This window comes from Manis pentadactyla, chromosome 9, assembly GCF_030020395.1.
Source record: "Manis pentadactyla isolate mManPen7 chromosome 9, mManPen7.hap1, whole genome shotgun sequence".
NCBI classification, from domain to species: domain Eukaryota; kingdom Metazoa; phylum Chordata; class Mammalia; order Pholidota; family Manidae; genus Manis; species Manis pentadactyla.
Window position 1 is genome coordinate 98948926 of NC_080027.1, and position 20132 is coordinate 98969057.

General features: G+C 46.1%; 2 protein-coding genes across 15 annotated transcripts in view; one reads left to right on the forward strand and one right to left on the reverse strand.

Moving 5' to 3' along the window:
• Window positions 1-15767, forward strand: part of CDC42BPA (CDC42 binding protein kinase alpha) — a 303926-nt gene extending 288159 nt beyond the window's left edge. For 7 of the 13 annotated variants that reach the window (XM_036918407.2, XM_057507866.1, XM_036918400.2 and 4 more), the window contains 4 exons: window positions 2986-3171; window positions 5775-5892; window positions 11094-11251; window positions 11657-15767. In XM_036918407.2, coding sequence (XP_036774302.1) covers window positions 2986-3171; window positions 5775-5892; window positions 11094-11251; window positions 11657-11788 — 594 coding nt within the window. In that variant the 3' untranslated portion in view covers window positions 11789-15767. The remainder of the gene's footprint in view (window positions 1-2985; window positions 3172-5774; window positions 5893-11093; window positions 11252-11656) is intronic. The other 6 variants (XM_036918413.2, XM_057507867.1, XM_036918405.2 and 3 more) reach the window with 1 other exon arrangement.
• A 1397-nt stretch (window positions 15768-17164) lies between these two features.
• COQ8A (coenzyme Q8A) overlaps window positions 17165-20132 on the reverse strand; it is a 38810-nt gene continuing 35842 nt past the window's right edge. For both annotated transcript variants that reach the window (XM_036918414.2, XM_036918415.2), the window contains 5 exons: window positions 19832-19973; window positions 19575-19682; window positions 19424-19489; window positions 19062-19148; window positions 17165-18232 (listed from right to left, as the gene is read on the reverse strand). In XM_036918414.2, the coding sequence (XP_036774309.2) occupies window positions 17948-18232; window positions 19062-19148; window positions 19424-19489; window positions 19575-19682; window positions 19832-19973 (688 nt within the window). In that variant the 3' untranslated portion in view covers window positions 17165-17947. The remainder of the gene's footprint in view (window positions 18233-19061; window positions 19149-19423; window positions 19490-19574; window positions 19683-19831; window positions 19974-20132) is intronic.

Genomic DNA, 20132 nt, shown 5'->3' on the forward strand with positions numbered 1-20132 from the left:
TTTTAATGAAACCTTTTGAAATTTAGTTAGTAAATAGTTTTTAACACCTGATATGTAGTTAGCATTTTGGAGAGAGAGAGGGATACAGATTTCAAACACTACATGTTTTATAGAACAACACATCAACAAATACAAAATGACTTCAGTAGTTAAAATTTCCTTTCACTTTTGCTTCGTTTTTTCTGGTACAAAAAAAAAGACTATAGTTTTCCTCTCATATATTCCAACAACATAAGAATTACAGAAAAATGTTTCTATTAATTCTATTACACTCCACATATTACAGTATTTTCCTTAAGGTGAAATAGTTTCAGGATGTAACAGAATATTCCTCTGTGTGGTATTCTCCTGCATCAGGTGAAAAACTAAATGTGCTTATGTTCCAGAATTCTTCAGACCTTCATACACAATAGCAGTTGCTCACTACACACCCTTCAAATAAGCATACTGAAGCAAAATGTCAAATTTCCAACATCATAAGAGCTTTTATATCCAAGCACCCCTCCTTACTCTGCTTTTTTCCCCTCACCCTCCCGCCACTTAAAAGAAATCTCTCTTTTCTTATTTAAAATAAATTATCTTTATTACTGAGCAAAATAAGTTCAGATGGCACTCCCCAAAGAGTCATTCTCCACCTGACCCCATGATGCAGGGCCTTCTGTACTGGCTGCTCATCCCCATTAGACCTCCTGATGTTTGGTGTTTGTCATCACTGATTTTGTCAGCCCATGATCGCCTTGCTGGTTCTTTTTGTCAGTAACTCAAGTGCCTTTTTGCCCTGCACGCAATGCAGTTGTTAATGCTCCTCCATTCCTTTCAAGGTTTCTTACCATAGAAGCACTTTTGCGTTCTCAGGACGAGAAGTTGGTGTAAATTTTTTAATCTGTTTCTTCACCTGTTCATGTAGATTTGCATCAAAGATTGTATGTGTCTAAATCCCTGCACTCCAAAGTCTGATTTTATTTTCATCTGACTTTCTTCCTTTCACTAGCAAGAGACGTACAATCTGGGACTGTTTCTAGGCATCCATTTAGTCACCTAACAAATATTTTTGCTATACTGTCTGCCCAAAATCATGCTTGTGTTGTAGTAGACTTGGTAAACAGCACAATAATATGCATGTCTGAAAAAAAATACTAATATGCATGTCTATACCTGTATGTGTGTGTATATATATGAGTGTATGTATACATATGTTTATTGAAAAGCCTGTGGTATTTAAATATAATCTCAGATTTTAATGTGTTGTTCCCACTGAAATGGAATTACCTATATTAAATGAACCATTTCCAAAAATTAAGATGAAATAAATTCATCTAATGTTAACATATACAAGAAGAGCTTTCAAATGCCAAAGCTACCTGTTGTCATCCACTCAAAGAGCATGTATCCCAGACATTATTCAAGTCAGTATTCCTTTCCTATGAAATACTTACAAGTTTAGAGAGTTTATTGGATGTCTTTAGAAGCTTAATTCTGTCTCCTTTGTACCAAAATGATAACTGAATATGGTTATTTGCCTCATGATGTGGAAGAGGTGATAAGGGAAAGGGTCATTTTTTTTCCCTTTTTCTCCTTACCAGATATGAACCTTTCAGTGTGTATCTTCATGAGCTAAGAGAATATAAGCAATTAATGTAAAAGAGCATGTACATCTTAGAAGTACATATTGTATTAGTTTTCCTGAGTTCTTTTTGTCAGTTACCTTTTCTCATAGTGGATGCTAATAATAAAGGACAAATTTTTTTTCAGTTGAATGCAAGAATATTTTACCTTCAGAAGATTTATTTTTAACATTCATATTTATAAAACTTTTACATAAATTATATTTATATTGTGTAATAATATAAATATATATTTATAACATTTTTCCTAGCCCTTTACCCATTCCTAAAGTTGTTAATAAAGATAAAATTTCTAACTGAAAGACCTATTAGAGCTTTAAGAAGTAATTTTGCTTCTTTAAGTCAGTTAAATTTACACCAGTAGTTTTTTTTCTTTTTAGAAATAATATCAGGAAGTACTGATTTTATGCAGATCTCTAAATTTAAAACAGTATCTTATGTAGGAGGCTTTCTGTTAAGCCTACATAATTTACCAGATTTTGTTTAACAAAGCAAGCTCATCTCAACTCACAGAACATAAATTCAGTCACCATTTTCTCCCACAACCCATTGCCCCTCTGCCTTCTAATAAACAACATAGTTCAAGAACTGAACCTTGAAAATTCCCACTAGGGAATTAGGGAGGTGACTAGATGCTGAGAGATAATCCCAAATATTCAGAAGTCATTTTGTCTGAAAAACTGGAGTCCTTGGCTCCAAAAGCTTTTTTCTTTATCTTTAGTATTACATTTCATTTTTTTTAATACACCCGAAAATTGACCTGAAGATTTCCCCGTGTTAAAAGCAGACGTGTGCTTTGGGTGTCTGTGTGGAGGTGAGTTTGGGCTGCTACGGTAAACCAGTAACTGGTATATTCCACAGTTACTCACTGTTTTTATTATAAGAAAATAAGATTAGTAAAAACAAACACATCACCCATCTATAAAGACTAGAACACAGTTTTAGGTTTCTAAAGAAATGGTTTTCGTGGCACTTCTAGTGAGGCTGGACCTATGTTTACTTGTTCTTTTAACTATTTTTTGCTTTTTCTGTCTTTATTGTTTTTGGTACAGTTTTGCCATGTTTGATTAAATCACATTTTTAAAAAAATACTGAACTAAACTCTGAAAGTCTCCTTGCATCTCTGGAAGTCCAGTTTCTACTCACTTGATGGTAATAAAAGAGAGTAATTTTTGAAGTAAATTATCTTATTTTGCAAGTCAGCTATTTAAGTAACTGGCAAAAAGATTACAAAAGTTAACTTTCTAAGGCCTAAAAGTATTTCATGAAGGGTTCAGTTCTGATGTGAGATTTCTTCTATGAGCATGTTGTCTCCATGGTCATCGCCTCATACCTCTTCTTCTTCCTGTCGTTTTGGTAGCCGGGTTTCCCTGGTCCGTCCCCTCATCATCACTGCGGTCTGATCTCCTCTCCGATCAACTTTGAGCACATCTATCACATGACTGTTAATTCTGCTGAACAGTTTCTCTCTCCTGATTCCATAAACCCTGGGTCTCCCCCGTCTCTGCGCTCTGTCCCCGGTACACCAAGCTTTATGACTCTGAGGGTATGAACAGCCAAGTCAGGTGTTAACTGACTAACCACGTGTGGATCTCATGCCTGGCTTCTGAGTAACACCGCCAAGGCGGCACATTTGTGAATGTTTCCTTTGGCCTGTTTCTCTTTCACCAAACTTCTGTTCTTTCTTCTCTTTCTTCAAGTTCTATTTGGTTTCTAATTTTGAGGAAAAAGATGAGGACTGGGGAGGATTTCAGTTTTATTTTTGAAAGAGTTGGAGGTTTTTCTGTGTTTCATGAAAGATATTCCCATCATGGTATTTTCCTTTACAGATACCATCAGAGACCCTGTGTGGGTCTTTATTCTGTTAAAACAAATGAAAAAGGGATCCCAGCATTTCTGAATTTTTTATAGCTTGTTACTCTAGAGCCAGTTGAATTCAGAGAAATGTTTTCATATGGAGTTAAGGTAAAGTCTGCAGTAGGGCCCAGCCCCAGGCTGCCTACTACAGTAAACTCCTTGAAAAGCTTAAATATCTCCAAAGTAAAAGATATAATCATATTAATGAGTAACAGGAAAAATTACAGAAAGAGGGTAATCTTACTAGTCTTTGAGTTGCTGATATGCCTTTAATTCCAACCAGGATCCAAGATGTGAAAGCTAAGTCAGAAAAAAACAAAGTGTGCCACATTCTGAGGGCTGTGGCACCTGCTGTGGGCCTTTCCACTCAGCCAGTGGCTTTGCTGTGGCATGAGAGTCGGTGGCCGTAGAGCTGAATAGCCATACTTCCATCAAGAAATAATATGTTTGCACTAACCTCAGGGGAACATTTTCTCAAGTTCGTTTTGCAGACAATAAAATATTTGGATCATATCATGCAAACCCATTTCCCAAAGTGCCTTCTGACTTAGAAAAATAGTATAGTAAAGCAGCTTTCCAATAAGAAAACTATAGGGTGAGAAGTTAATTTTTTAATTTTTGTTTGTATTAAAAAATTACTCTAAATTATGATGTTTTAAATTTCATTATCAGTGACATTACACTGCAATGTCATTTAAATATCCTACTTGACAAAATAAGTTTATGACGAAAATAAGTCTTAGTTTGCTTGGTGACAGATTTCAGGAAATGGATTCCAGAGGAATGTTACGTAAATTATTCAGTCAAATTTTTCATAAGAAAGTTGGTGGAAATGTTGCTTATCTACAGTAGAAATAGAAAACTCATCTATAAGTAGAAACACTGTCATCAGGGCAGGTTGTACCCTGAGCTTCAGCATATTTGTACATATTTGTACACGAAAAGAACTAGCAGCTTAGGTTTTATGTCTCTTTATAGTGAAGTTAAACTTCAGCTGAATGAATAATAACCATTTATAAAACTTATCTTCTATGTACCATTCTTTTATTACTTCAACATTCAGTGTTACTAAACTGGTATATTTTTACAGGCTTAATTTTTGCCATTTATTCTAGAGTAGTTTTATAGAGAAGGACAAAATCAAGGTATTTTAGGATTTATAGCAAAACAATGAAGATGTAAAGGTTGAAACTGATAGTCCTGCCTCTCTTGAGCTCTCCTTCGCTGTATTATGTGCATGTAGCTGGTGTCTTACAGAGCTGCTCCTGTTTGCGAGAATGTTGACATGCTAGCACTGACTTTGAGTTTTAAATTTTTTGTTTTCTTAAAGAAAAAAAGAATTTGCTTTAAACAAATAACATACTAAGAATTACATGGAATTTGCAAATGTGATGAATCAAAATGGTAGTGGTTGAATTTGGGACCAGCCTCCCAGTCAACTTTCACTATGTGTGATTCTTCAAAATACATGATTTGGTGTTTCCCAGGAGATATTAGCATGTGTTTTCTAGTTGCTAACTTTGGGCCTGTTAGTTGTTTTGCTGTAACTTTTTCCCAGGTCAGGTGTCAGCCCCAACACCCCTTCTTCTGGTCCGAAAAATTTGGGCCCATCAAGGAGGCCAAGTGCTTTCTAATCTCGGCCATGTTCAGACAGCTCATCCTACCACCACCTTTCTAGGTGCGTATGACTTTCAAGACACTGTATGGCCCATTTTCCTACATCGGACACAAAATCATTCGGTAATTAGATGTAAAACTTCTCAGACCAGTATTCCCAAGTTAAGTCACTTCACCCAGGCTGTGATTGTTGCAAATGTCATATTTACAGCTCATAGTACTGTCTACTCTGTGTCAGGTCGTGGGCAGCCTGGCAATCGAGGGTCACTGGCAAACAGCTCGATCAGTATCACACCAATAAAATATTGACTTGAGAGGAATGTACTTTCAATGGACTTTCCTCCCAAATGGGCTTATCTGGCCACTGAGTTATCCTAAGCAAATAAAAATTTCACACATAGTAAAAGCTTTGTTCAGTAACCTGCAAACATCCATGTAATTCTACATATCACTGTTCCTTCTAACCATGTAACTTACTGTTCCCACAACAAGCAGAACTCTTATTTGTTGGTAAGTATCACAGTGAGTATGAGGATAAGCACTTACCTTGGGTGGGGAGACTTTATCACTTTGGTCAAGATAATTTTATTTCCTGAAATTACAGTGAAAAATAGACATCTCTGCAGAAAGTCAGCTTCTCTCTGGTTGAAAAATTTTTTTCTCCTTTGTCTTTAGAACCCTCGGCCTCAGGAAAGTCGGGCAGTATTCAGTGGCTCTGTCAGTATTCCATCTATCACCAAATCCCGCCCTGAGCCTGGTCGCTCCATGAGCGCCAGCAGTGGCCTATCAGCAAGTAAGTGGACCGGCTGCCAGGAGGCATGTCCATGACAAGGTGGTGCCTGTACCTGCAAGTCCTCTGGGCTGATGCACAGTCCCTTCCCACTCAGGGAGTCTGTGTGTATTATCGGGCAGCTTCAGTGTCTCAGACCCTTTGGGGTAATGCCTAGTAAGCGTCATGCCATTGGTCATGGAGTCCTCTCATAAATAATACTCAGAAGGGCACAACAATAGAGAATAACAAGGGGTAGCTGTTGGGGTGTGAGAAGTCACATGACCTTCCTAGGAGTGAAATCAAGTTTACGTCATGTTTCATTAACTGAAAGAAGGCCATTGTGGCTACATGGTAGGTCAGGGAGTGCCAAAAAATAAAGTACAAGAGGTAGGCAAGAGTCAGATCAGACAGAGACTTGGAGACCAAGGCAGCAAGGCATTTTGTATTTTATTAAAATGCAACACAACTCACACTCCCTGATTTTAAGCTATACTACAAAGCTACAGTGACTAAACTGGTATGGTAACAAGAACAGACACAAAGATCAATGGAACAGAACAGAAAGCCCAGAAATAAATTCACGCATATATAGTCAATATGTGACAGAGGAGGCAAGAATATACAGTGGGGAAAAGATAGTCTCTTCAATAAATGATGTTGGGAAAACTGGACAGTTCCATTCAAGAGAATGAAACTGGATCACTGTCTTACACCACACACAAAAGTAAACTCGAAATGGATTAAAGACCTAAATATAAGACATGAAACCATAAAATTCTCATAAGAAAACATAAGCAAAAACTTCTTGAACATAAGCATGAGTAATTTTTTTCTTGATACATCTCCCTGGGCAAGGGAAACAAAAGCAAAAATAAACAAATGGAACTACATCAAACTAAAAAGCTTCTGTACAGCAAAGGAAACCCATCAACACAATGAAAAGCTAATCTAGAGTATGGGAGAATTATATTTGATTCAAGTGATACATCTGATAAGAGTCTAACATCCAAAATAATGTAAAGAACTGATATAATTCAACACCAGAAAAATAACCCAATTAAAAAATGGGCAGAGGATCAGAATAAATATTTTTCCAAAGAAGACACAGATGACCAACAGGCACATGAAAAGATGCTCCACATTGCTAATCATCAGGGAAATGCAAGTCAAAACCACAATGAGGTATCACCTCACACCTAGTTAGAATGCCCAAAAGACAAGAAATAAAAAGTGTTGGCAAGGATGTGGAGAAAAGGGAACCCTCTTACACTGTCAGTGAGAATGTAAATTGATGCAGCCACTATGGGAAACAGCATGGAGGTTCCTCAAAAACTAAAAAGAAATACCACATGACTCAGTAAGTCCATTTGTAGGCATTTACCCAAAGAAACCAAAATCCCTGATTTGAAAAGAGAACTGCACCCCTATGTTTATTGCCATATTATTATTTACAACAACCAAGATATGGAAGAAACCAAAGTGTCCATCGGTAGATGAATGGATAAAGAGGATGTGGGACATTTACACAATGGAGTATCATTCAGCCATAAAAAAGAAAAATCCTGCCATTTGTGACAACACGGATGAAACTAGAGGGTATTATAATCAGTGAAATAAGCCAGATGAAGAAAGACAAATACCAAATCTAAAAAACAACAACAACAAAACAGCAGTAGATCCACAGACACTGAGAAGTGACTGGTGGTTACCATGGTCGAGGGGGTATGGTGGGTGAGGTGAAAGGGATTGAAAAAAAAAACACAGAAAACTTCTAAAGAGTTTTAAGTAGGGTAGGACTGTTAACCAATTTACATTCTTAAAAGGATCCCTCCAGCTGCCAAGTGGAGAGTGGGTTACAGGGCAGAGGGGGAAGCAAGCAGTGGGAGCTGATGAGGCCAGAAGGTGTGGAGAAGACCAGAACAGGGCAGAGGAGATTGTCTCCAGGTGTGTTTTCAGAGGTAGAAACAGTAAGACCTGGACAGAGTTAGTCTGGGAAAGGGAGGGAGGGGGATGAGTTAGCGATACTCCTGGGCTTCCCTCTTGAACAGGAGTGGGCTGACATGCTGGTTCAAGAGAGGCTGGAGGGTGCACAGGCATGTGCAAAGGTCCCAAGGTAGGAAGATATTAGCATGTTTGGTTAACTGAAAGAGCTAGTACAGGTTCAAGAATATCCCCTTTTGCCTCAAAAGCACGGTAACATTCAGCATTCATCAGTAACATTTCAAGGACCCATTATATGGATGTTTCTGCTAAGGCACAGGGGGTAGATTCCTGTAGGACCAAGTACCTCATTTCAGGTGGCCACAGTCTTCATCAGCCTCTCTCTTCATCCTGACCTGCAGCATCTCTTCTTACACTTCTGTGCAGAGCCCTGAGCCGAGGGACCATGGAGGAAACGCCGTGTTGGGCTGGTGTCAGCTGCTAGCCCAGTACAACTTCAGGGGAGGAGGGAGCAGAAAGGTGTGTTAGAAGGGTCTGTTTACCTGAATAGAACCAGACCAGAAATGTAGTCTCCTTGAATTCACTGAGATCGGTGGTAGTTCCTGGATTATAAGCAGTGAGGTAGATGATCAAATGATCATTGCAGCTTCTGGTTTGAGGAAAACTGTTCTTAACCAAGGGCTACTTTTCTGCCACTCTCAAAAGGAGTGTGACGCTTAAAGACCAGAGGAAGTGTAACCTGCTTGTGCCAATGTCACTGCAGCCCCAAAATATGTCAGTTGTAAGTGGAGCAAAACCTCTCTTCACTTCCCTACCACTGATCTCAAAGAGAAACTGATTGCACTAAATCCAGTTTCACATTTAAAAGTCAGTGGTCAAAAAAAATGTACATGTGAGGCCCAATATGTGTAGGAGCCTCTGCCGCAGGCCGGGTTTCCTCCTCCACCTATTGTTCATCCGGCATTGACAGCAGCGTCCTCTCTTTGCCCCGCTGTTGTTTTTAGGCTCTGGCAGAGGAAAGGTGAATGGTGAGGCGGTGGTAACCTCTTGCTATGGAATAAATTACCCCAGAACTGAGAAGATTAAAACAACAAACGTTTATTATCCTCACCGTCTAGGACAGCCGGGGGCCTGGAAGCAGCTTGGCAGTGATTCCAGCTCAGGATTTTGCAGAAGGTGGTAGTCCCACTGCCGCGGTCTGACTGTGACTCAGAACCCTCTCCCGGTCACCCATGTGGCCGTTGGCAGGCCTCAGCTTCTTGCCAACTCAGTTGGAGGCCTTTCTGCCTGATTTGGGCCTGAGCGTCCTCGTGAAATGCCTCTAGCTTCCCCCAGAGCAAGTGACCTGCAAGTCCAAGAGATGGAAGCTGCAGTCTTTCTGTAATTTATGACATTGCAGGTAATTGCAGATAAAGAAAATACCTGAAATACAGAGCCCACCAGGCCAGGCGGGCCATCTCCCCAGGAGTGCGGTGGGAGGCCTGCCACCGTTGGCAGTACCGCAGGACAGGCTGCAGCCCCGGCTGCTTCACGCTGTCACCAGTGATCAGGTCGGGCTTCCTCAGAGTCTTGGTTCAGCTGTGTGCAGAGGTGAGAGAAAGGCCACCCCAGGGATTGTAAAGGCGCCTGCCATTTAGAGTGCCTCCGACAGCACTCCCGCGGGCTCAGGAAGAGGGATGCCTATTTGAAGTGACAAGGTCGGCAGGCAGAAGCCTCTGCAGTTTGGATCTAATGTTCAGAACCACAGAACTAGAAAATAGTGACTTACACCACAGTTTTTGTTGTGCGCACTAGATTAGGCATGGTATTGAAGATGATTTATGCCTTTAAATCGGTTATAGTCTAAGGAGACAGAAGAGCCACACCACAGAATAATATGTTCCAAAGGGACACCAGCAAGTGGGAATCCACGCGCACCCGAGGAAGGTCACGCCTAAAGCCTGGATGGAGTGCTGGGGGGTCCAGTGGTCCTTCCCCTGAGATGCATTCTGCAGTTGTCAGGAGAGCTTGTAAATGTGACATCAGAAATTCTGCTATCATTGGTCTGGGATGGGGCCCAGGCATTGGGTTTTCTGGGCTAGCATACAGAGCGTACCTCAGGCACTGGTAGCCTCTGCAGTAAGGCCATCATGGTGACAGGGAAATGTAGGCACAGTTCTGACCACAACAAAGAAGCACCTGGAAAGAAGCTTCCCAGGACCCTGGGCGGGTCTCTGCCAGGCAGGCTCCTATGCAGTGTATTGATGAAGACTTCTGTACTTCAATGGCCACTGGGTGCATATGCTTTACATATCATGTGTTGACATTTTCATTGAATTGTTAGTGTAAGAAACTAAACTGGGTTTTATTGAGCCAGCAAAAGGTTGAAACTATCATAATCTGTATCTTAAATAGTTGTACCAAAACTCAACTGCAGAAGGTGGTAGTCCCTCTTTAACTGATATCTTAATACTGAAGCTCGGCAAGATCAGAACATTTTTTAAGCACAAAGTAAAGGACAGTAGGCATGCTAATAACTTTAAAACGTTACCCTAACATTTCCAAGGATTTGGTCACCCTCTTTCTTCACTGAAGGGTACTGGCCCTTTATGTCCCCACTCTAAGAACCTCAACAGTGTGACTTTAAAGCAGCTCACCTCATCTTTGCAACTTAGGCAAACCATGTGAATGCAAATGCTTCTCTTACGTTTTGTTTTTTATGAGAATTCTCTAAAAGTTAAGTGATAGTCGTGCATCATGTGTAGCCACCTTTATTTGTGGGACCTGTGCTGCTGCACTTCCTGGTTCAGCTTGTGTGTTTGACCACCTGCTGTGCACCAGGTCCTGTGCTAGGCCTGGGGAAGCAAAGGCCATCCACCCGTGGGGAGCATGGCAGGCACACAGTAATAACACAACGCCACACATGCCGACAGAGGTGGTGACAGATGCTGGGGGGCACATGGGCGGACTTGCAGGACTGATTCTGTGGGACCTGTCCTGCCTGCAAGCAAGGCTGTCCAGAACGGCCACTCAGTGCAAATAGGGCAGCCTTGAGTGCTGCCCACTCACCTGGCATCTAGATGGTGGGACTGGAGCAGGAAGAGCTGCATGAGGTAGCTGGGCTCTGGGAGCTTGGGTGCCAAAGTGGCTGGCCTCACCACCCACCAGTGAAGGGCTCTGAGCCAAGAAGGATGACCCCAAGGCAGCAGGAGGGATGGTTTGTCCTGTTGGCAGTCTGTACACCTGCTGAAGGACCGTCCCCCTCTGCATGTATAAAGCTGTACCTGAATGATGTACTGTAGGGTCATCTGCACAGAACGGCAGCGCATTAAAGAGAGAATTCTCTGGAGGAAGCTACAGCGCGAAGTGGCAGCCCGTGCCCTCCCCGTCCGAGGGCTCACTGTCTTCGGGAGGCATGGACCAGGGGAGTGATGCGCCGGCGAGGGACTGTGACGGAGAGGTGAGTGGGGCGTGGGCAGCAGCTGTGCCGAGGGCAGGGCTCTGGAGGGCCCTGTGTCAGAGACTGTGACCTTACCGACGTAGTCCCGCCCCTTGAGCTGAGCTGCGGCAGGGGTCGCCATGCCGGCAGCGCCAAAGCCCGTCTTGTGTTGCAAACTGAAGTGTTGCCTGCTGGAGGTGTTCAGACTTCTAATAGCTTTTGTGTGAAAATGACCTACATTTCTAAAGCCCAGCAAAAGGACAATGAGCATTGGTCTTATTCTGTGCCTCTTACTCTAAGCTCAGAAGAAGGGCTTCACGCTGACAGTAGAAAAATCGTATGGTCAGAGTGGCTGAAGGGGACCCACGGGGACCTGAGCCCTCCTGCCCTCTGCTTCTTACTAATGTCTTTCTTTGGGCCTTTCAGGACTCTGATTCCCCGAGGCATTCCACCGCTTCCAACAGCTCCAACCTGAGCAGCCCGCCCAGCCCCGTGTCACCCCAGAAGACCAAGAGCCTCTCTTTGGAGAGCACTGACCGCGGGAGCTGGGACCCCTGAACTGCCTCAGTGCTCACGCCTGATGAGAGCCCTTCCCCGCTGGCTCCCCACCCTGCTCTCCTTTCCTCACCCCCTCCGCCTCTGCCTGGAAGCACAGGGCTGGCAGCAGCCCCAGGGTGGGGGTTCAGGAGTTCTGACTCTGACTCTGTGACTCTCAGATCCCGTGACCCACACCCCTCCACTTACAGCAGCAGCCGTAAAGGCACACTTCCATCCCACAGCTTAGATTCATACTGATTCCGTTCCGTACACGAGAGTGACTCTCCATGCTATTTTACACCCCTCCCTCCCCGGAAGGTAGCCTAAGTACACAGATCCCACAAATGTAAGTGATAAGAACAAGATCAGGCAGACTTTGTTTTCACTGTAGAATCTCAGTCCTGAGATACCACCTGGGGTCCTGTCGTCCCAGCGCGGCACACCCAGCTCTCACTCAGCACCTGCAGTGAATGACCGCCTGATCGGTGCCAGTAAATCCTTAGTAACTAAAACTGCGTATTTTACTACAATACAGAGTTTAAATACACAAAAGTAGTTAAATATTGAATGTATATAGTAAAAAAAAAGTATCTTGTATTCAGCAAAAGATGGATGCATATATGAGAGATCATTTAATTTAAAGAGATGTGTTGTTTTCTTGTCTGTCCTCAGACAAGTAATTTAAAGGGTAGGAAGGCCTCTGGCTGACACTTGCAGGCATTCATAGAGGGAGAGCGAGAGGAATCAGAGTTCCCTTTAGCACCAGTTCTCAAACCGGCTGAGGTCACAGTTACCCAGGAGCTTTAGAACAACTCTCAGAGACTTTGGCTTCCTTAGTTTGGAGTGTGGCCTGGCACAGACTTTTAACATGGAAAGCCTCTTCAGCAGCATGATCAAAAGGCATATTTACTTCAAGACATTTTTCTATTAGTAGAATTTGAACCACACTTCTCAATTTTTATATTTTGGTATCTTCTGCAGATGAATGTAGAAAAGCAGTTTTGCCACCTTCCAATCCCTTCCATTGAAAGGACACGTGGAATGTCATGGCTTCTGGAGGTCCATAAAAAGGCTCACGAAAGTGCTTCCTTCCTGGGCTAATCTGCTCGCTGAGTTGCCATGAGGCATCTGTCCCCCAGCTGAGCCGGCTTCCCTGGGGAGCTGTCTGTTATGACAGTGGTGTCAGCTTCCTCAGATAAGCCTGGGGGGAAAAAAGGTTTAATTACCAAATAATATAAAACCTCAAGTGCAAGAACTTGAGCAGCCTTAACCAAATATTCTCCCACACTCGGTGGAAAAGGACGCGTCCCACCCCAGCATGCAGGCAGGACAGTAGCCTGGCATGGCCTCCTTGCCTGGGCCTGAGTTTCCTCCATCAGTTGCTACATTGTGCTGTTGGTTACATTTCCTTTCAATTCCTGCTGTTTTAATTACCAAGAGGAAATGAGCTGCAGAACCAGAAATTTCTCCAGTCATTTCACCAGTTAAGCACCTAAGTAGAGAAAGAGGTAGAAATAAAAGTGACTCATTTTTAAGAGAATTTGTCTCATCTACATTTCTACATTTCTCTGAGAAATAGAAACAGGGTTTTCTGCTCTTTAAGATCCAGCTCAAAGGAAGAGCCATGCGTTGCTGATCTGAGGGCAGCGGTCGAGCCTGTGTTCCGCCTGTGTTCACACCATCCTCTGAGCCGAGGGCCTTCCCAGCCTGGCCAGAGAGCTGAGCCTTTTCCTGGTTGATGCTACTCTGAGGAGAAAGCTGCCAGGAGCAGGGAGGGAAGAAAGGATCCTGCCTGGGGATTATGTTGCAAAGGGTTACCAGGGAGAAGTGAAAGTAATAACATCTGCCTGCAGGTGTAGTTTATTTTACTTTGGGCGGGCTTAATTCACAGCACAATTCTAGTCATAATTCACTGCACAGTTCTCATCTCCTTCATCTTTAGGCCTTTGGAAAACCACTTTTGTCCACCCAGATACTGAGGGTCACACCTTGAGTTTGGTTGTTGCACGTGACCCTGGTAGCTCCTCGAAACTGGCGCTAATCAGCCCACGGCGAACCGGGCCTGACTAGTGCTGCCCCTCCTCCCTCTGCTGCCCTGGCAGGATTCGCTCTCCCACTAAGCCAATAGCTTCTAGTTTTGTCAACCAAGTGTAAACTTTTGTTTCCTGTAGATGCTGATTTTTTAAAGGATGCTTTTAGGATCAGAATACCCCCAACCTGAAGAAGCCTGGCCTCCACTGCAGTAGGTCATATGGGCAGATGAGGGAGCCGCTGAGGCTGTAGGGCCGCCAGATCACTGCACGTGTAGTAGTAGTCTGGTGGGTCACACCACAGTACGTCGTCCTACTAGCTGTAATGGAGCAGTCCCAAATATGATAGATTCTAACAGCAGGACTTTGGGAGAAACACTGGGTTTGGGGTTGGGGTTCCTAAGATAACGGTCAACCCACAGGGCTTATCCCCACTCTTCAGTAAGAGGCAGTGAGGTTCTGAAAGGAATGATTTGAAAAGGTGGGGAGTGGGTTCCAGGGAAACAGGAAAAATGATCACTCAAAGGGTCAGAAACACCGATCATGGAAAAGGCAAGGTGCTGCTGTCTGCTGTCAATCTTTCTGTGTAGAAAGTATTTTTAAAGTATATGGCAGCAGGAACTTACTTCTCTAGGAAAAGGAAAAATAGATGGAGAAGCATTTCTGGCTTAGTCTGTATGTGTTGGTATTTGGTGCTATCTATGTCCAGCCAATTTGTTGTCTACCCTTGAATTCTGACTAATCTAGCCATGTGTTTTAGGTGTATAAAATTATATATACACATAAATATTTTCCTTTTTGCCAAAAACAAAATACTTCCTCCTCGTCAAATGATCACTTTTTTAGCTCGGTGTTTGCCCACACACATGCACCCACACCAGTCCCTAAGCTTAGGAGTTTGTGTTCTTCCCCAGGGAGCTGTCTCAAGGCCACGAGGTACACTACAAAGGGCCCCATCCATTTCGTTTTCCAAGCAGTTCATATACCCAAGCTTCAGGGAAGAATCTGAAATTCCTGTTACGTTTACAGCAGTCTGTCATTCCCGGCTTTCTCTCAGCCTCTCTCTGCCTTCCATATGGTTACATTATGTAATTTTGTCACTTAATCACCACATCTACTTATGTGAAAGACCGGTTGCATTTATATGAACTCGTATCAGAAAAGAGCAGGGGGCAGACATCCCAAACCCCCCAGCTGCAGCAGGGCTGTTTGCCAGCCTTTGAAGTGGTCACACACTGCTAGGTGGGGCTTGGCAAGCTCACCACCCACTGGGCAGAGGCTGCTGCCCGAGTCCGCTGGGCACCACAGGGAAGTCTCTTGTACTGGTCTCCTGAGTTCGTAAGCACCTGATGTCTCACTGAGTCCATCTTAAACCCTTTCTTCATTACAACTATTATTCAAGTTCTCTGGGAAGACCCACTAGAGAAGAGGGCCTTGCTTCAGTTGGTGTCTGTCTCCCCTCCCAGCTCTGCCCAGCTGGCCGGCATTTCCCCACTCCTGGGGCAGCCATACACGCACGAGACCATTTCATTTATGGGGATTGACCAAAAGAAAAAATTCCATGAAAACAAAATGACCTGCCTTTTTATTTGATAGTGTGATACCATTTATAAAATGTTTAGGATTTTTTCTCATTGTAATATTATTGTACAGTTTTGCATGGCCTAGGTGTAATCATTTTTTTGTTTAGAATATAATGCTGACAAATATGTGTGTATGGAAGGGAAAAAGATAATCGCTTTGGCCTCTGATCACTCCTTTTTTCATTTTGTTTGGTTTTATGCCCTCAGTGACTTAGGGAACTTTATAAGAGATTCTCTGCTACCAAACAACGGTGTGGATTCTTTTGCACAGAAATATTTAAGGTGGGATAGTCAAAAAATGTAAAGGACTCCTTGCTACTCTTTTATGTTGGTATCACTTATTAACCAGACTTTGATGTATTGCAATAAAACAGGGAAGTGTTAGAATTGAGTACTTTGTCTTTTTTTCCCTGATTAAAAGTCTGCAGATGGAGAAAAGGTGATTGGCTGTTTTCATCATCTTTGATCCTGCTTTCTGCCAGTCCCCGCCTCAGCCAGGCTTCCCCCCATACTACAGAAGGGCATGGGGTTAGTTTAGGACTTTCTTAGTTCCTCCCACAGCTCAGTAAGAGTGTTCATTTCTCTTGGGGCTTTCAGTTCTCTTCTGCTTATACTGCCCTGGTGCCAGGCTCCACCTGAGGGCCCCTCAGGGCTCTGCTGCAGTCAGCTGGGGGGTCCTCCACCCCAGGGCCCCTCTCCGCCAGACTTCCCCCATTGTCACGTCTGTGTGAACATGGGGCCCATTGGACTGTGTCTCTTGAACTATGGCTGCAACTAGTTACTCTGAGGTAACTTCCATTCACAGGTACTGGTTTCTGCTGGACGTGCTGGTCCGTTAAAATGCATGCCCAGTTTGGGAGGCGACAATTGTGCTGTCTGTGGTTCAGAGCAAGGCTTGGCAAAAGTTCTCTGTAAGGGTGAGTGGACGGAGCTTTTGGCTGTGGGCTATCCAGCCTCTGCCCCAGCAGCCAGAAAACAGCCCTAGAGAAACAGAGTGACAGCGCAGCAGTGTTTCAAGGGAGCGTGGTTTGCCAGCCCTTGGTTTAGACTAGGGTGAGCGTGGACTGTGAGGCCAGACTGGCTTGTTCCAAATCCTGGTTCCACTGACCAATGATACTCGCCGGCCACTTAACCTCTGAGCCGAATTTCCGCCCACTTTGAGTGTTGCAGGTGTGAAGCTGTACGTACACATAATGGATCCTCTCGAAGGGCCATGAAAGCTGAGGAGGGATGGGCGTGTGGTGCTGGGCGCCAGGGCCCACCCTCCATGGTCCCCAGCAGCTGTCCCGTTGCCTGGAGCCCAGCCCAGCCCAGGTCTGTTACTCCTCAGTCCCAAAGTGCAGGAAGTAGGTCTGTCTCCCTGTAAGAACCCCCAACACCTAGAGCACCTACTTAGGATGGCTGGGGGCTCTCCATGGCATTTCGCCACCTAGTGAGCTTTTCAAGGTGTTCAATCTGTCAAGTGCCCCATTCCCAGGAATTAGGCTCCCCCCAGAAAAAGCCACTTTTCAGGAAGTGCTCCTTGGCTGCACCTGATCCTAAAGGGTTCCACCGACTCAGCAGGTGGCGCTGTGGCCCCACCGCAGAGCAGCATGGCGGGGGCCTGGGGGCTGCTGTCTCCCCCTCCCACCCCCTTTCCCTGCCGACCAATCTGGGCTGAGCCTCACACTGCCAACAGGTGCAAACCTTGCAGGCGCCTCTGGACGCAGGATGGGCAGATGTGACGCTGACCTCCTATTCCTGGCCAGCTGCCCCTTTCTGAGTGAAAGAACTGACACCAGTGCTGGGATTTACTTTTTTAATTGAAACAAATGAATCAGACAATTTACAGGAATTGTACAAAATTAACAGCCTGGACCCGAGTGACACATGCACATTCGCCTCCTTCCACAAAGGCCCTGGGCCTGGGCCTGATGGGGAGGGAAGGGTCCTGCAGACAGACTGTCCGGGCTTCTTTCCCCTCCTGCTGTTCCCAACCCTTCACAAAGGAGGCAGCTCTTTGGAAACTTATGCTTATCAAAAAAGTATATGAACCAGACACGGGGGCCTCGCTAAGTTAAAGAGCGCTTTTGGCACTGCTCAGAGTGGCACCCCTCCCAGCTCTAGATCACAGGCTGGAGGGGCAAAGCACAGAAAACACCAGTCTCATTCTAGAAACATTCACACACACCTTACACTACTCGTTCAATAAAATCCTGAATGGCTTCTCTGTCTTTGGTGGCAGGGACACGAAGGGTACGCTCTCACCTCTGACTAACAGTCACATTAGAAAAAGCCTGTTACAAAAAGAAAAAGGAGTAAAATGCCTTTTTATCTTCATCTAGTTTTCCAGAGGACGGCTAAGTAGATTTCAACAGTGGCTGGGGTTTCACTTCGTTCCTGTGCTTCTCACCCCACACCCACTTGGCGATGAACCCCATGGCTATGCACCGGGAACAGGCTCCAAGCAGTGTCCCCTTCTGTCCAGAGCCAGCCACCTCACCAGGCGAAGGAGCTCAAATGTGTCACCCAGCAGCTCCCTGCCCTGTCACCTGCACCAGGATGGGGTTTCCACAAGGGGGGGGCACCTACTGCTCCACCTGCCTCCTGCGGTAGTTGCTGTAGGCCTCCTCAAACATGGCTTTGCAGGGGAACCGGGCCTTCAGTTTGGAGCAGATGAGGAAGGAGCCCCCCATCTTCCTGTGCAGGGAGTAGGTCTCCTCGGGGGGCGGGACGAGCCGGTGCTTCAGCATGACGGGGATCAAGTTGTGGATCTTCTCTGTGGTGCTCTGGGTGCTGAAGTCAAAGGGCTCCTCAGAGGCAAAGGCCTCCCCCAGGATGAGGATGGCGTCCAAGTGGGCGTCTTCCATGGCCTGAAGAAGAGAGGAGTGGCCACAAGATGGCAGCCAGCCCGGGGCTGCCATGGGCCCCTGCACAAGCTCTTACTGAAGCTGTTTTGAAGCTGAGGAGACACAGGGTCAGGCTGGTGAGCATCCCACTTCTCAGATCAAGGAAGGTACAGGAGCATGAACTCAAACCAAGAAAACACTAATGTGTGAGACAAAGGGGAGTGGAGGGGCCTATGGCAGCATGCAGGTCGCTGAGCCATGCCTACAGGCTCAGATTCCAAGTGCTCAGGAAATGCTCTTTAGGCCACGAAGAGCAGCATACACATGCCTAGGCTGAGCCTCTGCACTCCTAACAGGACAGAAACCAAGGAGACCCAGGTCCCTCAGCTCTTCCCCAACATCAAGGACAGGTAGCACTTTCAGTGGCGCCTGCCTGGTGATGGGACACAGACTGCAGTCACTGTTAAATGGGCTGGGCCTTCACCATCCCACACAGCCTCGGCAAAGCCCCACACAGCCGCATGGATGCACCCAGTGGCCCTATCTCCATGTGGCAGAGTGAGGCCTCACAACAAGTCCCAGCCACCCCACACCCACAGCCCCAGACACCCCACCAGCACCCTGACTGCCTGAGCACGGAGACCACACAGGGCTGGCTTTTGGCCTGTGCCAAAGGTGGCCCAGCCTCTGGGGAGGCCCCTCAAGGGCGGCTCCGCCTCTGAGTCCATCCTCTACAAACTGAGGCTCTGCTTAAGTTCCAGAGGAAGCAGTGGCCACTGCCCGCCCTCCTGATATGGCAGGGTTGGCCTGTGGGACAGACGGTCAGCCTGGCATTGGAGCCTGGCAGGCTCACCTTGACCTCGTAGCCAGTGAGGAACTTCATCTCTATGGACTTCTTCAGCACGGCCTCCCTGTCCCTGTCGGCAGCAGCCCTGATGATCTGGGGAGCATGGGAGGGCACTGTGTGCGGAGCTTCCCAGGCCCAGGGAGCTGCAGAGGCCAACCACCAGCCTATCCCACTTCTGCCTGTTACTCCTCTGCAAGACCGCTGGCTAGGAGGCCCAGCCAGTGCACTGAGCCTGACAGGGCTGTAGCCTACCATGGTCACCAGGAGGGACAGAGGACAGAAGCCCAGCAATTCTGCCCCCACGCCTCAACATCCTGTCCCATCCTAAGGAAAGCACAGGCCACAACCAAGCCCCTGCCCCACACTACCTGAATGTAGAGGTCAGTGAAGGACCTGTCATATTCCCGAGTCGCCCCAAAGTCCAGAAGGGCCACCTGGGAAGGGCAACAGCACAGGGGAGTTGGTGCTGGCAGAGCACAGGGCTGGACACTGGCGCTCGGGCCTGGGCAGCCAGCTCACCTTGTGCTGCTGTGGGTCATAGAAGAAGTTGGACCAGTTGGGGTCTGTCTGCATGAAGTGGAACTCGAAGAGCTCCCGGAGGCACAGGACCAGGATGTTAGAGCAGATCTGAGTGGCAGGGAGGCCCGTCACAGCGGCGCCAGGCTGCCTGCCAGCCATGCCTGACTCTGACCCGGGAGGGGACGTGAAGCCCAGCTAGGCCCGCAGGCCCCCAGCTTCCCCGCCCAGGAGTGCCTGGGGTGCCACGGCACACACACCTCGTTCCGGATCTCCTGGCTCAGCCCCTCGGCCTGGTCCAGGGGGAAGCCAGACACCAGCTCTGTGGTCAGCACGTGGGGGCTGCAGAGCTCGTCCACAATCTCAGGCACATAGAAGAAGGGGTGGTCTTTCAGCAGCTCCCTGGTGGGGGTGGGAGGTCACATGCTGGCCACAGATCCCCTCCCTCCACTCTGGGGACACACAGGGCACTAAGGGATTGAGCAGCTGCCCCCCCCACCACGGCCACCCGCTCCCCAGAGTCCAAAGGGCCTTGAGAGCTGCCTGCCATGGCCCCTTCTG